This window comes from Choloepus didactylus, chromosome 13 (genome assembly GCF_015220235.1).
Source record: "Choloepus didactylus isolate mChoDid1 chromosome 13, mChoDid1.pri, whole genome shotgun sequence".
Lineage (NCBI taxonomy): Eukaryota > Metazoa > Chordata > Mammalia > Pilosa > Megalonychidae > Choloepus > Choloepus didactylus.
This window is the reverse complement of record NC_051319.1, coordinates 83,939,675-83,956,514: the sequence shown is the minus strand read 5'-3', so window position 1 is coordinate 83,956,514 and position 16,840 is coordinate 83,939,675. Positions and strand designations below refer to the sequence as shown.

Here is a 16,840-nt window from a genome sequence, read left to right as displayed (position 1 = left end):
TTCTTGACTGGCAAAGCCCTCATGAGCTGCGACATGCTTAAACTACTTGTTAACTAGAGTCATGAATTTCAAACAGAATGATACTTGTAGAAGTAGTTTGGAACGATTAGAACCTTTCCAATGGCAGTGAAACTGAGGCTGAGAAAATCCCTCTCAGAAAGACGTGGTAATGGTGTAGAAAAAGCAAGTGTTTGGTTGTGAACATGATCAACAGCACTGAATTATATATTTGAATGTGGTTAAAAGGGGGGATATTTTTAGGTTGTACATGATACTAGAATAAAAATTAAAAAAAAAAATCCACGGAATTGCACAACACAAACAGTAAGCCCTAAGTTAAACCATGGACTATAGTTAATAGTACAATTATAAAAATTTGCTAACATCAATTGTAACCAATGTACCACACCAATGCAAGGTGTTAATAATAGGGTAGTATATGGGAACATTGTATTTTATGCATAATTTTCTGTAAACCCACAACTTTTCTAATTAAAAAAAAAAAAAAGCAAGTGTCTAGGCCTCAGGCAAGTCTGAACTGGAATCTCAACTCTGCCTGTCATTTGGGCAAGTTATTAAACATTTTATGGTCTTTCCAAGTTGTAAAATGCACAGGTGTCAAGGCATAGAAATAATAAATATGTTCTTTGCACATAATAGGCTAACAAATGATGGATATTATTATCAATTACTGAATTAGGATGAAGAGTTAGCAGGTTCAGAATACGAGGACTTATTTTTTAAGATGAACATAGTAATTCACTTTGATCCCCAGGAAAAAAATCCTATATAGAATTGGGCTATCCTTCTAGGAAACTTAAAATACCAAAACCAAATAATAAAAACCAAAAACTATATACCCGGCTCTTCTATACTAAATGGCTGAGGCTTATTCTGGAAGCTGATCCTCACAGAGAGCACACTTTGAGGAAATCTGGACAGGTCCCTTTCTACCCTTTAGGAGTCTCTGCCTAAGTCCCCACCTTCTGTGACTTCAGGAATTCTAGCAGACAGCTGGGATCTCAAAACTTACCACTGGCTCCCTGAAGAGGATAAAATTATAGTGCAATGGCTTCCAACCATTTTCAGCATGAGAATCTCATTTTAAGGTCAAAAAATTTCACATAATAATAGCTCTACTTTAAGTAGCCTTTGAGAAAATATATGACAAAAATTCAGCAACAGTAAAAAAAAAAATTAGAGTCCCATTCTTAACAAACTTATTTGAATTTAGCTAGTACATGAATTCGATAGAAAATTCACAAGGTACAAAAAGGAATAGCATAAAAAATATCCCTCTCATATCTCTGTCCATCAGTCACCCAGTGCCCTTCTCCAGAGTCAACTGTTTCAATTTCTTCTGTGTCCTTTCAGAGGTAATCTATGCACTACAAACATTATATATATATCTTTTTCTAAAAGACAAATGTAGCATATTTTACCACTCTTTTTCACCCCTGCTTTTCTTTTCACTTAATGCCTTATTATACTCAAAAAGGATATGTTAAAAAAGAGAAAGACTGTGTTTTTATTAATCACAGTGGCATCTATTATTGAAAATTGCATTGCATTTTAATATATAGAAAATTATAGTGTACAACAACTATATACCACTTAGAAATTCTCAGCCCTTAGATTGGGAATCCCTGGTATAGGTAAAATATCAATAATACCCAATGTTAATTTTGGTCATTATTCTGTACCAGGCATTGTTCTAAGAAGTTAGCACATATTATCTCAAGTAATCCACATCCTTCTCATCCATCTACTCTCAGTTTAAATGTTATCTTCTCAGAGAAACCTTCCCTTATCAAAGTAGACCTACCCTCTCCCCTTTCCATTATTCTCTAACATTTCATTCTGTTTATTTCCTTCAAGACAACTCATCACTTTAAGTAATTAGTTACTTATTTGTCTACTTGCTTACTGTTGTCTTCTCAACCAAAGTATGTGCTTTGAGAGCCCGGGTAGTATCAGTTTGGTTCACCACAATAGACCCAGTGTCCATACAGTGTCCTAGTGCTTGGCATAGGGGAGATTTTCAATTAAATATTTATTGAGTAAGTGCATAATGAGTAAATCCCAAAGAAAGTAAGTTATAAAATTGGGTTGAAACCCAGCTCTTTTTGACTCTAGAGTCCAGGTTCTTCAACACTACTCTGGTTTCAGAAACAGAAGCCTGAGTGCAGGCCTGGCTATATATGATCTTGAATAAGTCATTTTTCCTCTGTGGACCTCAGTTTCCTCCACTGAAAAATGAGAGGTGAAGTTACATGATCATTCTTCTAGTAGTGTTTTGTGATTTATTAGAACTGTGATCTATGAGAATCAAAGAGGGAAGGGATATTGAAAGGGCCAACAACAAAGTTGGTTTGATGCCTTTAAGAGAGTGATTTTCATTTCTTTTCTTCCTTCCCTCTTTCCTTCACTGCATGTTTGCTTATCTTTCTCCTATGCCAGGGACTGTGCATACAAAGAAAGGAATGCAAAGACTACTAGGACATAGGAGCCATAAAGGTACCTGGTTCCTTTGGGGGATGCAGACCCATTAACAGCTGCTTGAAGTACTGTATTGGTCAGTGTCATGATAGTACTATGTATGACGCACATAGTAATGCAGAAGAGGAAAAGGTTAATTCCATCATATATGTGTATGGTGGCAGGGATGGTGGTAGACATGTAGGAAGAGGAGATGAGGTGTAGTACTTGAGCTGGGCCTCAGGGAAAAAGTAGTGTTCCAGATGAGGTTTCCCAATCACAAGCCACATCATGTGCAGAAGCACACCAATAAACAGCACAATGTGCTGAGGATTGCTAGGGTAGGGGGTTGGCTCCCAGGGTATGGGGCTGGCAAGGTAGAGGTGACCCATGAAGAGATTTGCATACCATGCTGAAGAGTTTGAATTTGACTCCTGAAAGCAGTGGTGTGACCAAATCATATTTACAAATTATTTTTGGAAAGATCACTCTGGCAGTGGTAGGGCTGAGGGAGGATGATGAGGTTAAAGGTGTGGAGACCAATTAGGAGGCTTTGCAGTAGTCCAGATGAGAGATGGTGAGGACCTGGACAGAAGCTATTTGCAGAGGGGTTGGAGAAGAACTAGGTAAGTCAGAGATTTTGAAAAGGTTAGAGCCAAAGGACTTGTTGACTGATTGAGGGGGCAAATAAGATGAGACTAAGGGATGTATTGGAATATTTGGGTGGCCAAGTAGAAAACAATGTAATTAATAATTATAGGGAATTTGGAGTGAGGTGAGAGAAATTATGAGGTTGGCTTTGGATATATTGAGTTTGAGGTTACTCTTAGACAGCCAGGAGGAAAGGTCTAGCTTCCTGCTTCCTTTCCACAATAGCATTCCTAGCCTTAGTCAGAGATCCTAGGGCCAGTTTTCTGTAAAATGGAGGAGGGGGCAGTCAGGGATAAAATTCTCAGAAACCTCTGGAATTTCTGAGCCCAAAACCCGTCAAAGATAAAGGACAGAGAAATGAAAACTCCCTGGACCCTCACTGAAAGGAGGAATATGGCTCATGGACCTGTTTTCTAAAATTAGATTCTGGCTCCAGTGAAGCAAACTCTCTTGCTTTCTACAAGCACGACTTTTAAAAAGAAACCATTTCCTCTGGAGCAGCCTCTGACCCCCCAGACTCTGGTTCTCAGGTTGGCTCCCAAGAAGCAGCCCCCACCTTCCTTACGGGGAGGCTTTTTAAAAGAAGATAAGGTTGTATAAGCACACAGTCTTGTCCTGACTGGCTGCTAAGAAAAACAAGGAGTCCTTGTGACAGGCAGGACCTTTTCCCAACCACCACTTAGCTAGGTGTCCTTAATGTTGAGAAAAAGATTCCCTGACCTCCCAACTCTTTCCAAAATAACCTGGGGCTGGGATTCTCTCCTCCTCAACTCGAATTTTCAGCGCTCTCCAAGTGGTGTCAGGGCCGAGCACGTGGGCTAGATTAGGGGTTGGCCTCCAGGGTCCATCCGGGGAAGGAGAGAGTCTTGGGGGCGGCAGGATAGTTGCTTACCCTCCTCCCCCCAGCCCCTGCCGTTGCAACCTCCCTGGCTCTTACAGCTGATGGCCAAAGGCAGGGGCACGCCCTGTATCCCTCGTTCAGAGGATGGTGTCAGGATCCGTTAGCTCTACTCCGCTCTCTTCTCACGCACGACCCCACTGTCACGCCGATAAATCCCAAGAGCAAATTTTAGTGCGACCCTGAAGCGGGACATTAAAACTGTGCAGTCCTAAGCTTCCCCTGCAGAAGCCGCGCTCCTCACTCGGTCCAGGGATAGAGGGGGCGCGAGAGAGCAAGTAGGCGGGCGTCCCATCCTCCGCATCCTCCTCCAGGTCCTTGCGCTCAGGGTGGGAGCGCTGCGCGGCGTCGCGCTGCGCATAGCGGCCCGCTTGCCGCCTGCCCCCTGCCCTAGCTGGGCCACCTCCCTGGGCTGCCGGTGGAGGGCTACGAAGCGCTAACGTTACGCGGTTTCCGGTTTTTCAGCGGGCTCTGTTTCCCCTCCCAAGGCGGCGGCGGCGGAGCGGCGGAGCCCCCCAAATGGCCTGGCCAGATGCGGCAGGTTTGCTGCTCAGCGCTGCCGCCGCCGCCACTGGAGAAGGCTCGGTGCAGCAGCGACAGCGACAGAAGCAGCAGCAGCGAGAGCGGCAGCAGGAGGAGCAGCAGCAGCAGCAGCAGCAGCAGCAGCAACAGCATCTCCAGTCCCACTGCGCCCTTAGAGCCGCGGCCGCCACCACAGCCGCAGCCCAGCAGCCCCGCAACCCCAAGAGCCGCCGCTCGCTCGGGAGCCGCAGCCGCCGGCGGCATGAGGCGCGACCCGGCCCCCGGCTTCTCTATGCTGCTTTTCGGTGTATCGCTCGCCTGCTACTCGCCCAGCCTCAAGTCGGTGCAGGACCAGGCGTACAAGGCACCCGTGGTGGTGGAGGGCAAGGTACAGGGGCTGGCCCCGGCCGGCGGCACCAGCTCCAACAGCACCCGCGAGCCACCCGCCTCAGGTCGGGTGGCGCTGGTGAAGGTGCTGGACAAGTGGCCTCTCCGGAGTGGGGGGCTCCAGCGCGAGCAGGTGATCAGCGTGGGCTCCTGTGCGCCGCTCGAGAGGAACCAGCGCTACATCTTTTTCTTGGAGCCCACCCAGCAACCCTTAGTCTTTAAGACGGCCTTCGCCCCCCTCGACACCAACGGCAAAAACCTCAAGAAAGAGGTGGGCAAGATCCTGTGCACTGACTGCGGTGAGTAGCCCCCTCCCACCGCTAAGGAAAGGGGGGAAGGGCGAGGTGGTGGAGAGTGGGGGTGGGGCGGGGAGGTGCTGCAGGTGCCCAGGCCTGGCAGTGTCCAGCCGCTGGGGGTGGGGCTGCCCCTGGGGAGGGTTCCTGGCACGGGTGGGTGAGGGCGTTGGGGTTGGGGCGAAGGAGATCAGGCACAAAGTGTGCAAGGGGTGGGGGGCGGCGATAGGCGCCTGCTTGTGCCAACAGGGATCTGCGGCTGATGTATGGCATGTGGGGCTGGAAAGCTGCCATCATAGCCCAGTAGCGGCAGGAAAAATGGAGAGGTCCGGGCGGTGCTGGCCTGAGGCTCAGTGAGTCAGGAGTGACCCTCGGAGTTGCCCGCTCTGCTCCCACGGGCCTGCCTTGCCCCGGCTGGCAGGGTCTGCAGAAGCAGCCGGGCGGACTCCCAGGCTGTGGAGGCCTCGCTTACAAGTTCTCCTAGGGAATGATCGCCCCGCCCCCTCCTTCCTTTCCTGGGCTCGCTGCTCTGCACATCGACACCGCTGGCGCAGACAGAGTTAGACTTTTTCTGCTACTGTTTTCTGGCCTCCATGTGGCCCGGTTTTTTTGTTTGTTTGTTTTTGTTGTTGTTACTGTTTGTTTGTTGTTTTATCCCCCTTTTCTTTCCCTATGATAATTGTTTATCTTTGCTGAGGGCATAAGAGAGCCTTCTCTTAACCTGCAGGACTAGCAAACAAACATCTTTTTTGGCTGTTTCTGGGAGATTTTAGGAGGTCTGTTGATTGTAATGATAGTGAAATAGAGTAACTTATTTCTGCTGAACGCTGTAAGTTCAGCTCTGACATCTTGCTGGCGGGATTTCTCATCTTCATGATATTTCTCATCTTCATGGTATTTCTCATCTTCATGTATTTCTCTTCTTCATGGTATTAGGTGATCACAGGAATGCAGATGATTAGAAACAAAACACTGAAGTCTGTAGATCTGTGCAGCTAGGAATGGAGTTTCCCAGGTCAGAAGTTAAAAGAATGCCAGTTTAAGAACTTTTACTTCTTGTCCCTGAATCCAATACTTCTCAGTAGTATATTTCAAACCAGTTGTGCCCACATTGGAATATTTGATGTTAGCCTATCCTGTGCTTATTCAGATTGGTGTATTTTGTCCCAGCTAAGCTGAATTTGTTGCATGCAGTGTGACTCTGAATTATGACAGATATCCTGAACTCTCATAGAGGTTGGTATTTTTACCAGTTTACCAACTGATTCTGGGTAGTGTAGACAGGCTCTGAATAGCAAAGAACATGTAATAACTCAGGAAGTTTTCTGCCCTCATGTTTCAAGATCAGTGCCTTTGACTTTTGGAAGCTTTCCTTCCATGTACTTCAAGAGGCAAATTTCAGGAGTTTACTAGTGGGAGTATATCTAGACACCATGTTAAATTGTGATCACTTCACTTTAATCAGAAGAATCTCGAGAGTACCTTAATGAGGAGAAAAAAGAACTTTGGGGATAATAGTTCATCAATCTGCCACTGTTCTAGGGAATGTTGTTGGCTGCTCTTTAAAGTTGGTTTTATGATATGAAATGTTTTATGATGACAAGTTGAGACTGTTAAGAATTTCTAATTTTTTATTCTAAGTATTTTATTTGAGATTCCTTGGGGAGTGCAATGGAAAATAGATAGTACAGACATTTATTGAACCTTATCCAAGGACAGCTTCTGTTTTGGTGAGTAGGTCCTGAATATGCACAGAGCACAGCCCCACCTCATCAATGCCTAATCTGGTCCACTGACGATCATTGTCAGATAACCCCAGCAGGTAATGGGTTCTTTGCTCCCCCGTCCTCATCCTTCTACTTGCCCTCTCCCCGCAATACAGTATGCCTTATCAGTTATGCCTTGTTTGTTTTAGTGAGCATTCTATAGTTGAATATGGAGATCATGAAAGATTTGGAGGTCAGAAATACAAGTCTGCTTTTAGGTTAAGATTATCTCTTATTATTAAAATAGCATGTGAAATTGAGCTCTCAAAATGATAAATTTAGGACTGCAATCACTGGTAAAGAGAGGTCTTTATACATCACAAATTATCAAAGAGAAGATAATATGTATGGAAGTAAACATTTTAGAATGCAAAATTTTTTTTGCTTTGAACTGATAGTGTGTCAGCTTGGGGGCTTTTATAAGAAACTGGAGTTTAGAAATTCAAGGACCTATTTGAGAGAGGAATTTGTAGAATTGGTGATGAAGAAGAGTATAAACTCCACTCACTTATTTTCTGCTATTGGTTAAAAAAAACCAGGCAATCGTAATGGTATATTAAATATGGAAACAAAATCATCCTAACTAACCACAACACATTCCTTATGCTTAGCAGGAAATAACTAACAAATTCATTTTCAGTTTTCTATCTCTAAAAAAAAAAAGCCCTCTGGGCTACAGGGTCATTGGGAACATTTTCTCCTTGGAGCGGATCTGCCCATTGCAAAATAGGGAAACTGGCACTTGAAAGCTGTCATCATGGCGATTATGTTGAGCAACTGAAGTTGAATTGTTACTTTGTTTAGCCACTTTCAGCTCTTTGAGTGTCTGGGTTCTGAGAGGTGTGGTTCCTAGGGAGATCATCTAGAAAGTTGTGTTTCGGAGGACTAAATGGAGGGAGATAGTGTGCCTAAGGTTGGCACATGCCTCAGTAGCCTCAATGTAGGGGCCATATTGGACGCCTCCTAAAAGGTCCTCTCAAATGGCTAATTTCAATGTAACTATGAAATGTTGACCTGAAGGCTGTGATCTAAGGTGCAAAATAGTAGATGGGATTCTTGCTGGAATAGCAATACCTGCCATTTTTACATATCTAGTGTGTATTATTCATCCAAAAATATTCTTTTGGTAAAGAGTTCAGTAAAATCTTTGCATTTCTAGAAAGATTACATAGAGTGAGCTGTTTTCTATACCTTTGGTGCAGAAGAGAGGAAAAAGAGTTAGAAAGGCCATTTAGGGATTAGCAACTCTGCACTGTATTATAAAAACATCCTGTTCTGCATATAGTCCTGCACTTTTTAAGAAGGTTGCATATATTTTGGTATAATTATACCCTATCTTGTTGCTTTCTTATATACATGTTTTTAAGCTGTTTTCTTTGAATAGGTTCAGTAGATAGCATTAAAAAAGAAAGATATTTTCTTCCCTTGGGACTTTTCATTTTCCCAATGTGTAGTGTACTTTGCTGTTAAAAGTGGAAAAAGTGTATTCCTGGGGGACTTTACATTCTTTAGGATAGTTTTTAGTTAACTTGACACCCAGATTCACATAATAGAGGAAGGTGGTTCACAAAATTCAGTATAGCAAAAGAGACTGCATATTTTTAAAATGCTGTTTATTTAAAGAATCTTTTCTTCCCCAGCCAGCTGGAAACCCAGCTGTGCTGCAGCTTGAAGATGGGAAAGTGAAACTAGATTAGAAACTGACCAGTCCTAGTGGTGAGGACAAGGCTTGATTATAGATTTAGGGGTTGAATTACCATCATAATGTTGTTATTTCTTTTAGTGGCTGCTTCCTCAGCAGATTGTGTGATTCTGGGGTTCAGGGACCATATTTTATTTTTGAAGTCTTCTTTCTCCTAGCTCCCCTGCAACCCCCCAGCCCCCACCCTCACCCCACCCCAGCATTTGGTACAGTATATGGTTTATAGAGGGGCTCTCCATACAGTGTCTTTTGAATGGATGAAGTCAAGTGAAGTTAAAAAAGAAAGCCCCCAGATTAATACCGAAACAATCTTAACTCTCTGATCTGTGACACCAAGTCTTGTACTGAAAAGCTGAGTTTGATGAGAGCCCTTACCTGCCTCTATGGGAACCTTGTTTTCCAGTGGAGGCCGTTATCGATTAGAGTACTTAACCACAAGGTTATCATTGTGCTGATTAGTGTTAATGAGATTCGAGCGGTGGAGAATGAAGGTCTTCTTGGAGAAGACCCTCCTATTTTGGAGGGTAGGTTACCACTTCCCCACCCCCATGTTTAAACAAAAATAAAACAACTATCACTTTGAATTAACAAATGATTTGGAAACTAGGGAGAGTAATATATTAACAGTCTAGGTGACTAACTTCCTCTTGGCCTCAAGGAATGCAAGTGTACTTCTTTTCCATCTTCTATTACTTAGGACATTTCAATTTTATATCCTAATAGCAATTACATTGTTGTTTTTAATATAAAATTGTATTTATGTTTTTGAATATGTAACAGATTTATATGGCTCAAAATTCAGAAAGTATATAAGGAACTAGGTGAAAAGTTTTCCTTTCACCTCTGTCCTTGATACCCAGCTCTAAAGCAATTGTAAGATAAAATGTTCTCAAAGTGTGTTTCCCTAAAAGCAAACTGTTTTACAAAGTAGTCTTATATTTTTCTTTTAACAAATAGAGAATGTGAATTTTGCCATGCAGTCAACTTTATGGTAAATTCTTACTCAGGTAATAACATTTTTTAAAACCTATTCCAAGATCTTAACTATCTAGTTCCTATTATCTCTGAGTTCTTTTCTCTCTTGAGTATCTACCTATTCAATGAGTCCTCTTTTGGCCTTAACTAATACCCTGCCTCACAAATATAACCCCAGGCTCAGGAACTCATTTTTAGAAACTTTGCCATTAAGAAGCTTTTCCATGACAGTGAATTTTGTGTCTTAATTGGGATGCTCAAAAGGGAGATCCAAAGCTTACTGAACTTTAGGGATGTAGCTCTAGGGCCTACACAGCAGTTTCTACTGTTTCATACTCTTGGTAATCTCACAGTAGAATCTATATGGGAAATCACATGATGCCTGTAAAGAGAGTATCTGGATACCTGGACAGAGAAAACTCCCCAGTGCTTGATTGCTTTGATTTTCATTTAGAAGCCAAAGACACCAGTTGCGAATGAAGAGTTTGAGTTCGACCATATTCATGTACAGCTGGTACAATTCCAGGGGGAATTAGCCACCTGAATACCGTTTTGAAGTACAGTTAAGGTAACTGATTTGAATACAGTGCTAAAATTTCAGAGGATCAGGAAGTTGATATTTGGATATGTAGGAAAAAAGTAAATGTGCAAATATCTAAATAGTGGGAAGTCCTAATGCTCTAAATCCTCTTGGCTTAGTGTCATTAGGCAATTTTGAACAATGATTTGGAAAAGGAATGACCATGTCAATATCAGTAAAGTTTCCCCTGTGCAGTCTTCAACAACTTGTTTTGGGGTTTTTTTGTTTTCAAGGCCTGAAGTGTTGTTAGCATAATTTGCAGCAAAAGTAGAAGAAATTTCCCCCTAAATTTCTAATTTGGATGGACATATGTAAATGTGGACTTTTAGTCTTTCTTGTTTCTAGTGAATTAACCCTCCTTTCCCACTCACTTATTGGAATTTGTATGTAGAAATAGATAAAATTTATGCATTTCAAGAGATGATAAGAGGAACTCTTTAGAAAACTGAGAAAAGTAGATGAATTGGCTGGTGAAAGTGCTAAATTATGACAAGTTTGGAAAAATGACTGTTATATTGTGAAATCAAAATAAGTTCCTTTAAAAACAACAATACACACAGACAAATTTTGCTGAGCTAGAGCTCCATGTAAGGATGTAAGAACTGAAGCAAACTTGGAAGAAGATTAAAAGGCATTAGGATGACATGAAAGAGGACATGCTGTACCGAGGCAATGAGCCTGGGAAGCTTTTGCCAACCTGGGGTCAAGAGATAGATGTTCATAGTGATAGAGATCAGTTGCTGCTAATCAGCTGTGATGTTTTTGACAATTATGAAATGAGGTTAAGTTAAGGAGCCTTCTTTCTCTGGCTAATTGTTGTTGAGAAGAGAGTGGCATATGAGTTCCATTCTACAGTACCATTCCCTACCCAGTTTATACATGCAGTGAGATCCAGAAACCTCTCCAAGAACCTTTTCTGGGACAGAGACCTAGGGTTGCCAGAGCCTGTTAGCTATTCTCTGCTCAGAACCTGATTGTGCTGCTTGCCTCCAGGGGCTGGGACTGGAATGGTTAACATACAAGAGTGGCAGAGGCACAGATACCCTATAGAGTTTCTGTATCCTACTAACAACACAGTCCCCCAAGAAGTGATGCTCAGGTTGCTTTTTATTCTCTTTTCAGAAACAGAATTCCTTATGGTTCTCTTTATCCTTCACAGATTTTTGTGCCCTGCACTGAGGACATTTACTTCACCCTCCTCTTTCCCTCCTTGATCTGTTTTATAAAGACTGGGGATCTGTCTTTGTCCTTTAGGCTGGGATATTTTATTTGGAGTGGATCTTGATACTGGTCCAACTAACAGAAGCCAAGCTGAACTAACATTCCTCAGAATTGAATGAGAGGAAGGTCACCACATGGCTAAATATCTGGTGCAGCTCATGTGAAAGTCACCAATTCTATTGTGACTGTGATGTGATTTGGTATCTATTAGGTTCTATTACTAAAGGTAATTATTCTGTTACTAAGGTTCTATTAGCAAAGGTTCTAGCTTTCTTTTAATTCTGTTTTTCAAATGTTTGCTTCAACAAATATTTGAATGTGTGCTTTGCATAAGGAACTAGGTACTTTAGGGGATTTGCATCAGACACAGCCCCTGTCATCAAGGAACTTATGATCTAGAAGTACGAAGATAGAACAGGAACTCAATCCAGAATATAATAAATGCCGTAAGATATACCAACATAAATTAGGAAGAGGGGAAGAGTCATAAAGGAAGGAAAGATCCTATCTGGTTAGAGGAGTAAAGAAAGTTTCTTAGAGAAGGTAGTCTGAGATGTTATTCCAACAGTAAGAGATAGAGGCAGTAGCGGTAGCTTGGTGATAGAAATTAATAAATAGATTGAATTGATTCCATGTAGAGAGAGCAGTATACTCAGTAGCAGAGGGTCATGTTTGCAGTATACAAAATAACCGGTATGAAAGGGAGAAATGAGTGAGGAGCCTGGAGAGGTAAATAAGGATGATACTTTCACTATTCCTGAATGTGAGGCTGATGAGTTTGTACTTAATTATGTAAGTAGTATATAAAACCTTAGATTAAAAGCAACTCGGTAATGTTTTGTAATTATCAGTGAACGAGACTTGCACATATTTTGTTAAATTTATCCCAAAGTATTTCATGTGTTTTGGATGCCATTTTAAATTGCATTATTAATTTAATTTAATTTTCCAGTTACTAATTACTAGTATATAGAAAGATAATTTTTTTAATATTGACTTTGAATCCTGTAACCTTAATAAATTCACTTATTAGTTCTAGTAACTGTTTTTTGTAGATTCTTCAGGATTTTATATGTACATGATTGTGTTATCAGTGAAAAAAGACAGTTTTACTTCTTCCTTTCTAATCCGTTTACTGTTTATTTCTTTTTCTTGCCTTATTGTACTGGCTAGTACTGCCAAGTACAATATTGAACAGAAGTGGTTAGAGCGGACATCCTTGTCTTATTCCAGCGGAAAGTGTCCAGACTTTCACCATTCAGTATGATGTTAGTTGAAGGTTTTTCATAGATGCCCTTACTTTAAATAATAAAAAGAGTCTACTAAGTATAGCATAATGGTTAAGAGCTTGGGCTCTGGAGTAAGATGGACCCAAATTTGGAAGCCATTGTCTCCATTTTTCAGCAGGTTATGTTGGGCAAGTTACTTTCTGTGCCTTAGTTTCCTATAAAATGTGGGTATTGATAGCACTTCATAGGATTACTATGAGTATAAGTGAGATATTGCATATAAAATGATTAACACCAGCACCTGCTCGATAAATGTTAATTATTAACAAAATCTTATTAAATTGGACCAATATGAGCAGGAAGACTTGGTAAGTGAAAATTTTAAGTTTTAGACGTGGTTGGTGGTAGGAATGGAGAGAAGTTTTCACCAACAACTATAATTTTTCACCCAGAGATTCCTATTCATCTCAATTTGAAACTCAATGGACTAAGTTGGTAGAGGCAATGATGAGAAGAGAATGGGTATCTGCCTGGTCTCATTGCAGGAAGCCTGTGTGAGCAGTCCCAGGAAATGAATGCTGGTTCTGTGGAGGTCCCAGATGGGCTACAAATCTTGGTATGCCCATGAGTATCTGTCCGTGTGTTGGCCAATTTTTTTTGAAAGGCCCAGCAGATAGATATTTCTTATCTCAGTTTCACAAATGGTAGGACTAAGTCCCGTACTCCAAAATGTCCCTTTCAAAATCTCACCATGCTGGTGAGGTAAACTAGGGGTCCAAGTCCTGGAGTCCTGCCAGGCCTGCTCTTGGACTTGGGCAGGTCTTATCTTACATTGTACTATTGGCAGAAGTCCCTGGAAAATGGCTGAAAGCTTCCAAGTAGGGTCCCTGACTCATCCTGCTTTGATTTGAGTTTTTCCAGAGTTGGGGATAGGCTTACACTGAATCATTCATACTCTCTCTTGCCTTGTTTCTCTACTAAATTTGGATGGATCTGGCACCCAGGGTTAGAGAAATATATGTGTGGTCATGTAACAGGTGGCAGGTGGCACTTTGGGAGTTTGTGGGTTTTAAAGTTTTAATGAATTAACTAATTAACTTACTGGTGTGTAAAAACCAATGAAAGTATGAAACTTTGGTCCTTAAGTGCTTGTAGGAAGTTTTCAAATACTACTTGATTTGGGTTCTTCCTCTAAATATTTGCCAGATATTTGTTACCCCTCAGTCCTGGGCTGGCCACACATCTCCTGTCTCTACTTTTTTTCTTATTCTTACAGTATTAATATTTATGGCTTGTATCACTTATATAACACTTACCAACTAATGCCATGCATTGTTAACTATCTTTTTATGGGTCTGTATCAAATTGTCTTCATCTGATTGTAAGATCTTTGGGGAAGTTACTTGAAATATGGTCAAGTAAATATTTGATTGCTGGCTACTGTCAAGTAATAAGGTAGCAATCATTCCTTTTGCTTTCCCTACTGGCCACTTTTGTCCTAACCAAATTTCAAGACTCTTCAAATGACAGCTAAGGGCCCAAACCAACCATGGAGAGTGTCTTCAGACATTTTGAGAAATGACAGAATTTTGCTTCTCAGTCATGTTTCAGTTCAGTTTTGTTTTTCTTGATAGTCCATAGTTTCTTCATTTTATTGCAAGTAATTCCTATTTTCTGGAGTTTTAGAATTATCTCCAGGTGGTTCCCCCACATACATCAATAATTTACCTTCTGTCTTTTGGTTAGTTGGTATTCTGCAGAATTTTCCAATTTCACTTGCCACAGAGATTTTTGGATATTCCCCATTCTGGTCTCTCACTGGAGTGCCCAGCGAGAATCCCAACATTTCTTCATAATGTCTCTCCTTTGTCGTGTTCATTCTTTTGCCATTTCCTTGAAATGAGGCACTCTCTGCCATGTCTGCTTGGCTAAAGAATTGGGTGAGGGTTGTGGGGGGCCCCCTTCAAAGGGAGTTTTCTTCTAGTTCAGAATTCCTAAAGACTATTAGTCATCACCTTGCCGAAGGCTCTGGCATTCAGCCTCCTGGAGGCAGAGTCCCTTCCACTGGTGCCTGTGACCATAAGTATAATCTCAATACAGTACCTTACCATACTTGCTTTGGCTAATAATGAATTTCACAATTACTGCCCAATTGATAACTCTCTTCTGGGGTAACTTTTATAGCTTTAGAGAAGAGAGTCAGGATGGAACAGGCAGATTTAAGCAGACGATCTGTCTTGTATGAATCCCTGTCCCTGGATGAGAAAAAACAGCAGGGCTGCATCCATTGCAACTTTCCCATCATTGCCATTGCCATTGGTTGATTAGATTTCAGGGAAAAAATATTAATAAGAATAAGAAGAAAAAGAGGAAGAAAGGAGTTTCAGATTATGACATGATAGAATTGCCCCAGTATAAAACCAAGGCCCATAAGTAAAGAGTTTCTTTCAAAGGACACTGGGGCTTCCAAGGGCAGCCTGTCTGCTCTTAGTTGCTTTCTTTTTCATAGTTATTCATTTGGGTTTTACTTCTGAGACCATCTTACCTGAGGTTCCACCCCTCTAACCCACCCTACCTTGTTCCTCACCTTCCCAGGCCTCTGCCATACTTGCATTTGTCGTAAATTTAACAGCCATTCCTCAGTCCTCATTCCTAGTGGTTAGAGAAGTTTACAGAAATTTCTGATACAGAGTTCCCAACTCTTCCTTTGACTTTAGAACTGAAAGACCTAGTGTGAAAAGAGTAAGCGAGGCCTGAAATAGGCACCTTTGAGGGTGGAGCCACATGCCAATTAATCAGGCTGAATTTCTCTCTTTTGGATTCTTTTGGACAAAACCTGGGCTTTTCCCAAGAAGGCATCTCCCATACCTCCGGGTCTTAATCACGGAGAGAATGCTTTATCCACAAAAAGTGTAGTAATATCTCTGGACTCTTTGTAACACCCACTTAAGTTGTCTTGGCCAAGTTCTCACAGTCTTCCCTTTCAGGTGGCTCCTCTGGGGCTTAGCCCGGGAGAATTCAGGCCAATACTGAGAGGATATACTAAGATGTGGGGCCATGTTATACTCTAGAAAGAGTAAGATATCACCACCTCTGAGAGAAGCTCCATGCTGCTGGGAAGGAATCTAATTTGTAGGTTGAAGGGAGGCACATGAATGGCCCCCAGACTGAGAGGAAGCTTACTGTCTTTGTTTATTATTATGTAAATTATTTGAGTAGGTTTCCATAGTGCATGGTAGGCACTCAGCTAACTGAGAGAGCAAGTGGGAGCTGGAGCAGAGCCTGGTTCTCTTAGGAATACTGTGTTCACCTCTGCTGGTTTTACCTTTGCCCCCACACAGTGTGGGCTTTGAGCTTCTTCTGTGTGGTGTCACAGCCTCAGGGCCTCTGGCGAATGGTCTGCCTTAGGCCCAGAGCTTCTAGCATGGAAGTAAGATTTAAAGTCATTGGGTTTTAGTTCTCTGAAGGGTTTACTTGAAATTTAAATACACCCTAGGGAACTATGTTAAAAGAAAACGACCAAGTGGTAAAGGGGCTCAATGGGTTTGATGGTCTTCATTGAGCCAAGGTCTTGAAACATATTTTTTTTTTAAACTAAGCACAAGCATTTACTTTTCTCAGCTCTTAAATTAAAACTCTGTCACATCGATTCAGAACCAGACCCCAGAGCCTGGGGGAACACGGCCATACCTCCTCACACCAGTCAAGAATTACAGGCTAACAGGCGTCACCTGCTGGGCAGAAAAGCACAGTGACCCGAGGCATCAAAGGGTGGAGCAATTTTCTAAGACACACCCGCAGGGAAACCAGATACTGAATATTTCTTCCCTCTGGGACCTGAGCCTGTTCTGGTCTGGGAAAACCTGATTTGAATAACCAAGGAAACCATGCCTAGACAACAGAAAATTGCAACCTACACTAAGAAAAACAAAGTTATGGCCCAGTCAAAGGAACAAACATACACTTCAACTGAGAAACAGGAATTTAAACAACTAATGCTAAATCAATTCAAAAAGTTTAGAGAAGATATCGCAAAAGAGATAGAGGCTGTAAAGGAAGCACTGGACATGTATACGGCAGAAATCAAAAGTTCAAAAAACCTACTAGTAGAATCTATGGAAATGAAAGGCACAACACA

The 16,840-nt window shown here is 41.8% G+C and overlaps 1 protein-coding gene across 5 annotated transcripts in view; it reads left to right on the top strand.

Moving 5' to 3' along the window:
* The window catches only part of NRG2 (neuregulin 2), a 340,647-nt gene that overhangs the window by 138,552 nt on the left and 185,255 nt on the right, over nt 1–16,840 (top strand). For all 5 annotated transcript variants that reach the window (XM_037802313.1, XM_037802314.1, XM_037802310.1 and 2 more), the window contains exon 3: nt 4,493–5,235. In XM_037802313.1, the coding sequence (XP_037658241.1) occupies nt 4,493–5,235 (743 nt within the window). The remainder of the gene's footprint in view (nt 1–4,492; nt 5,236–16,840) is intronic.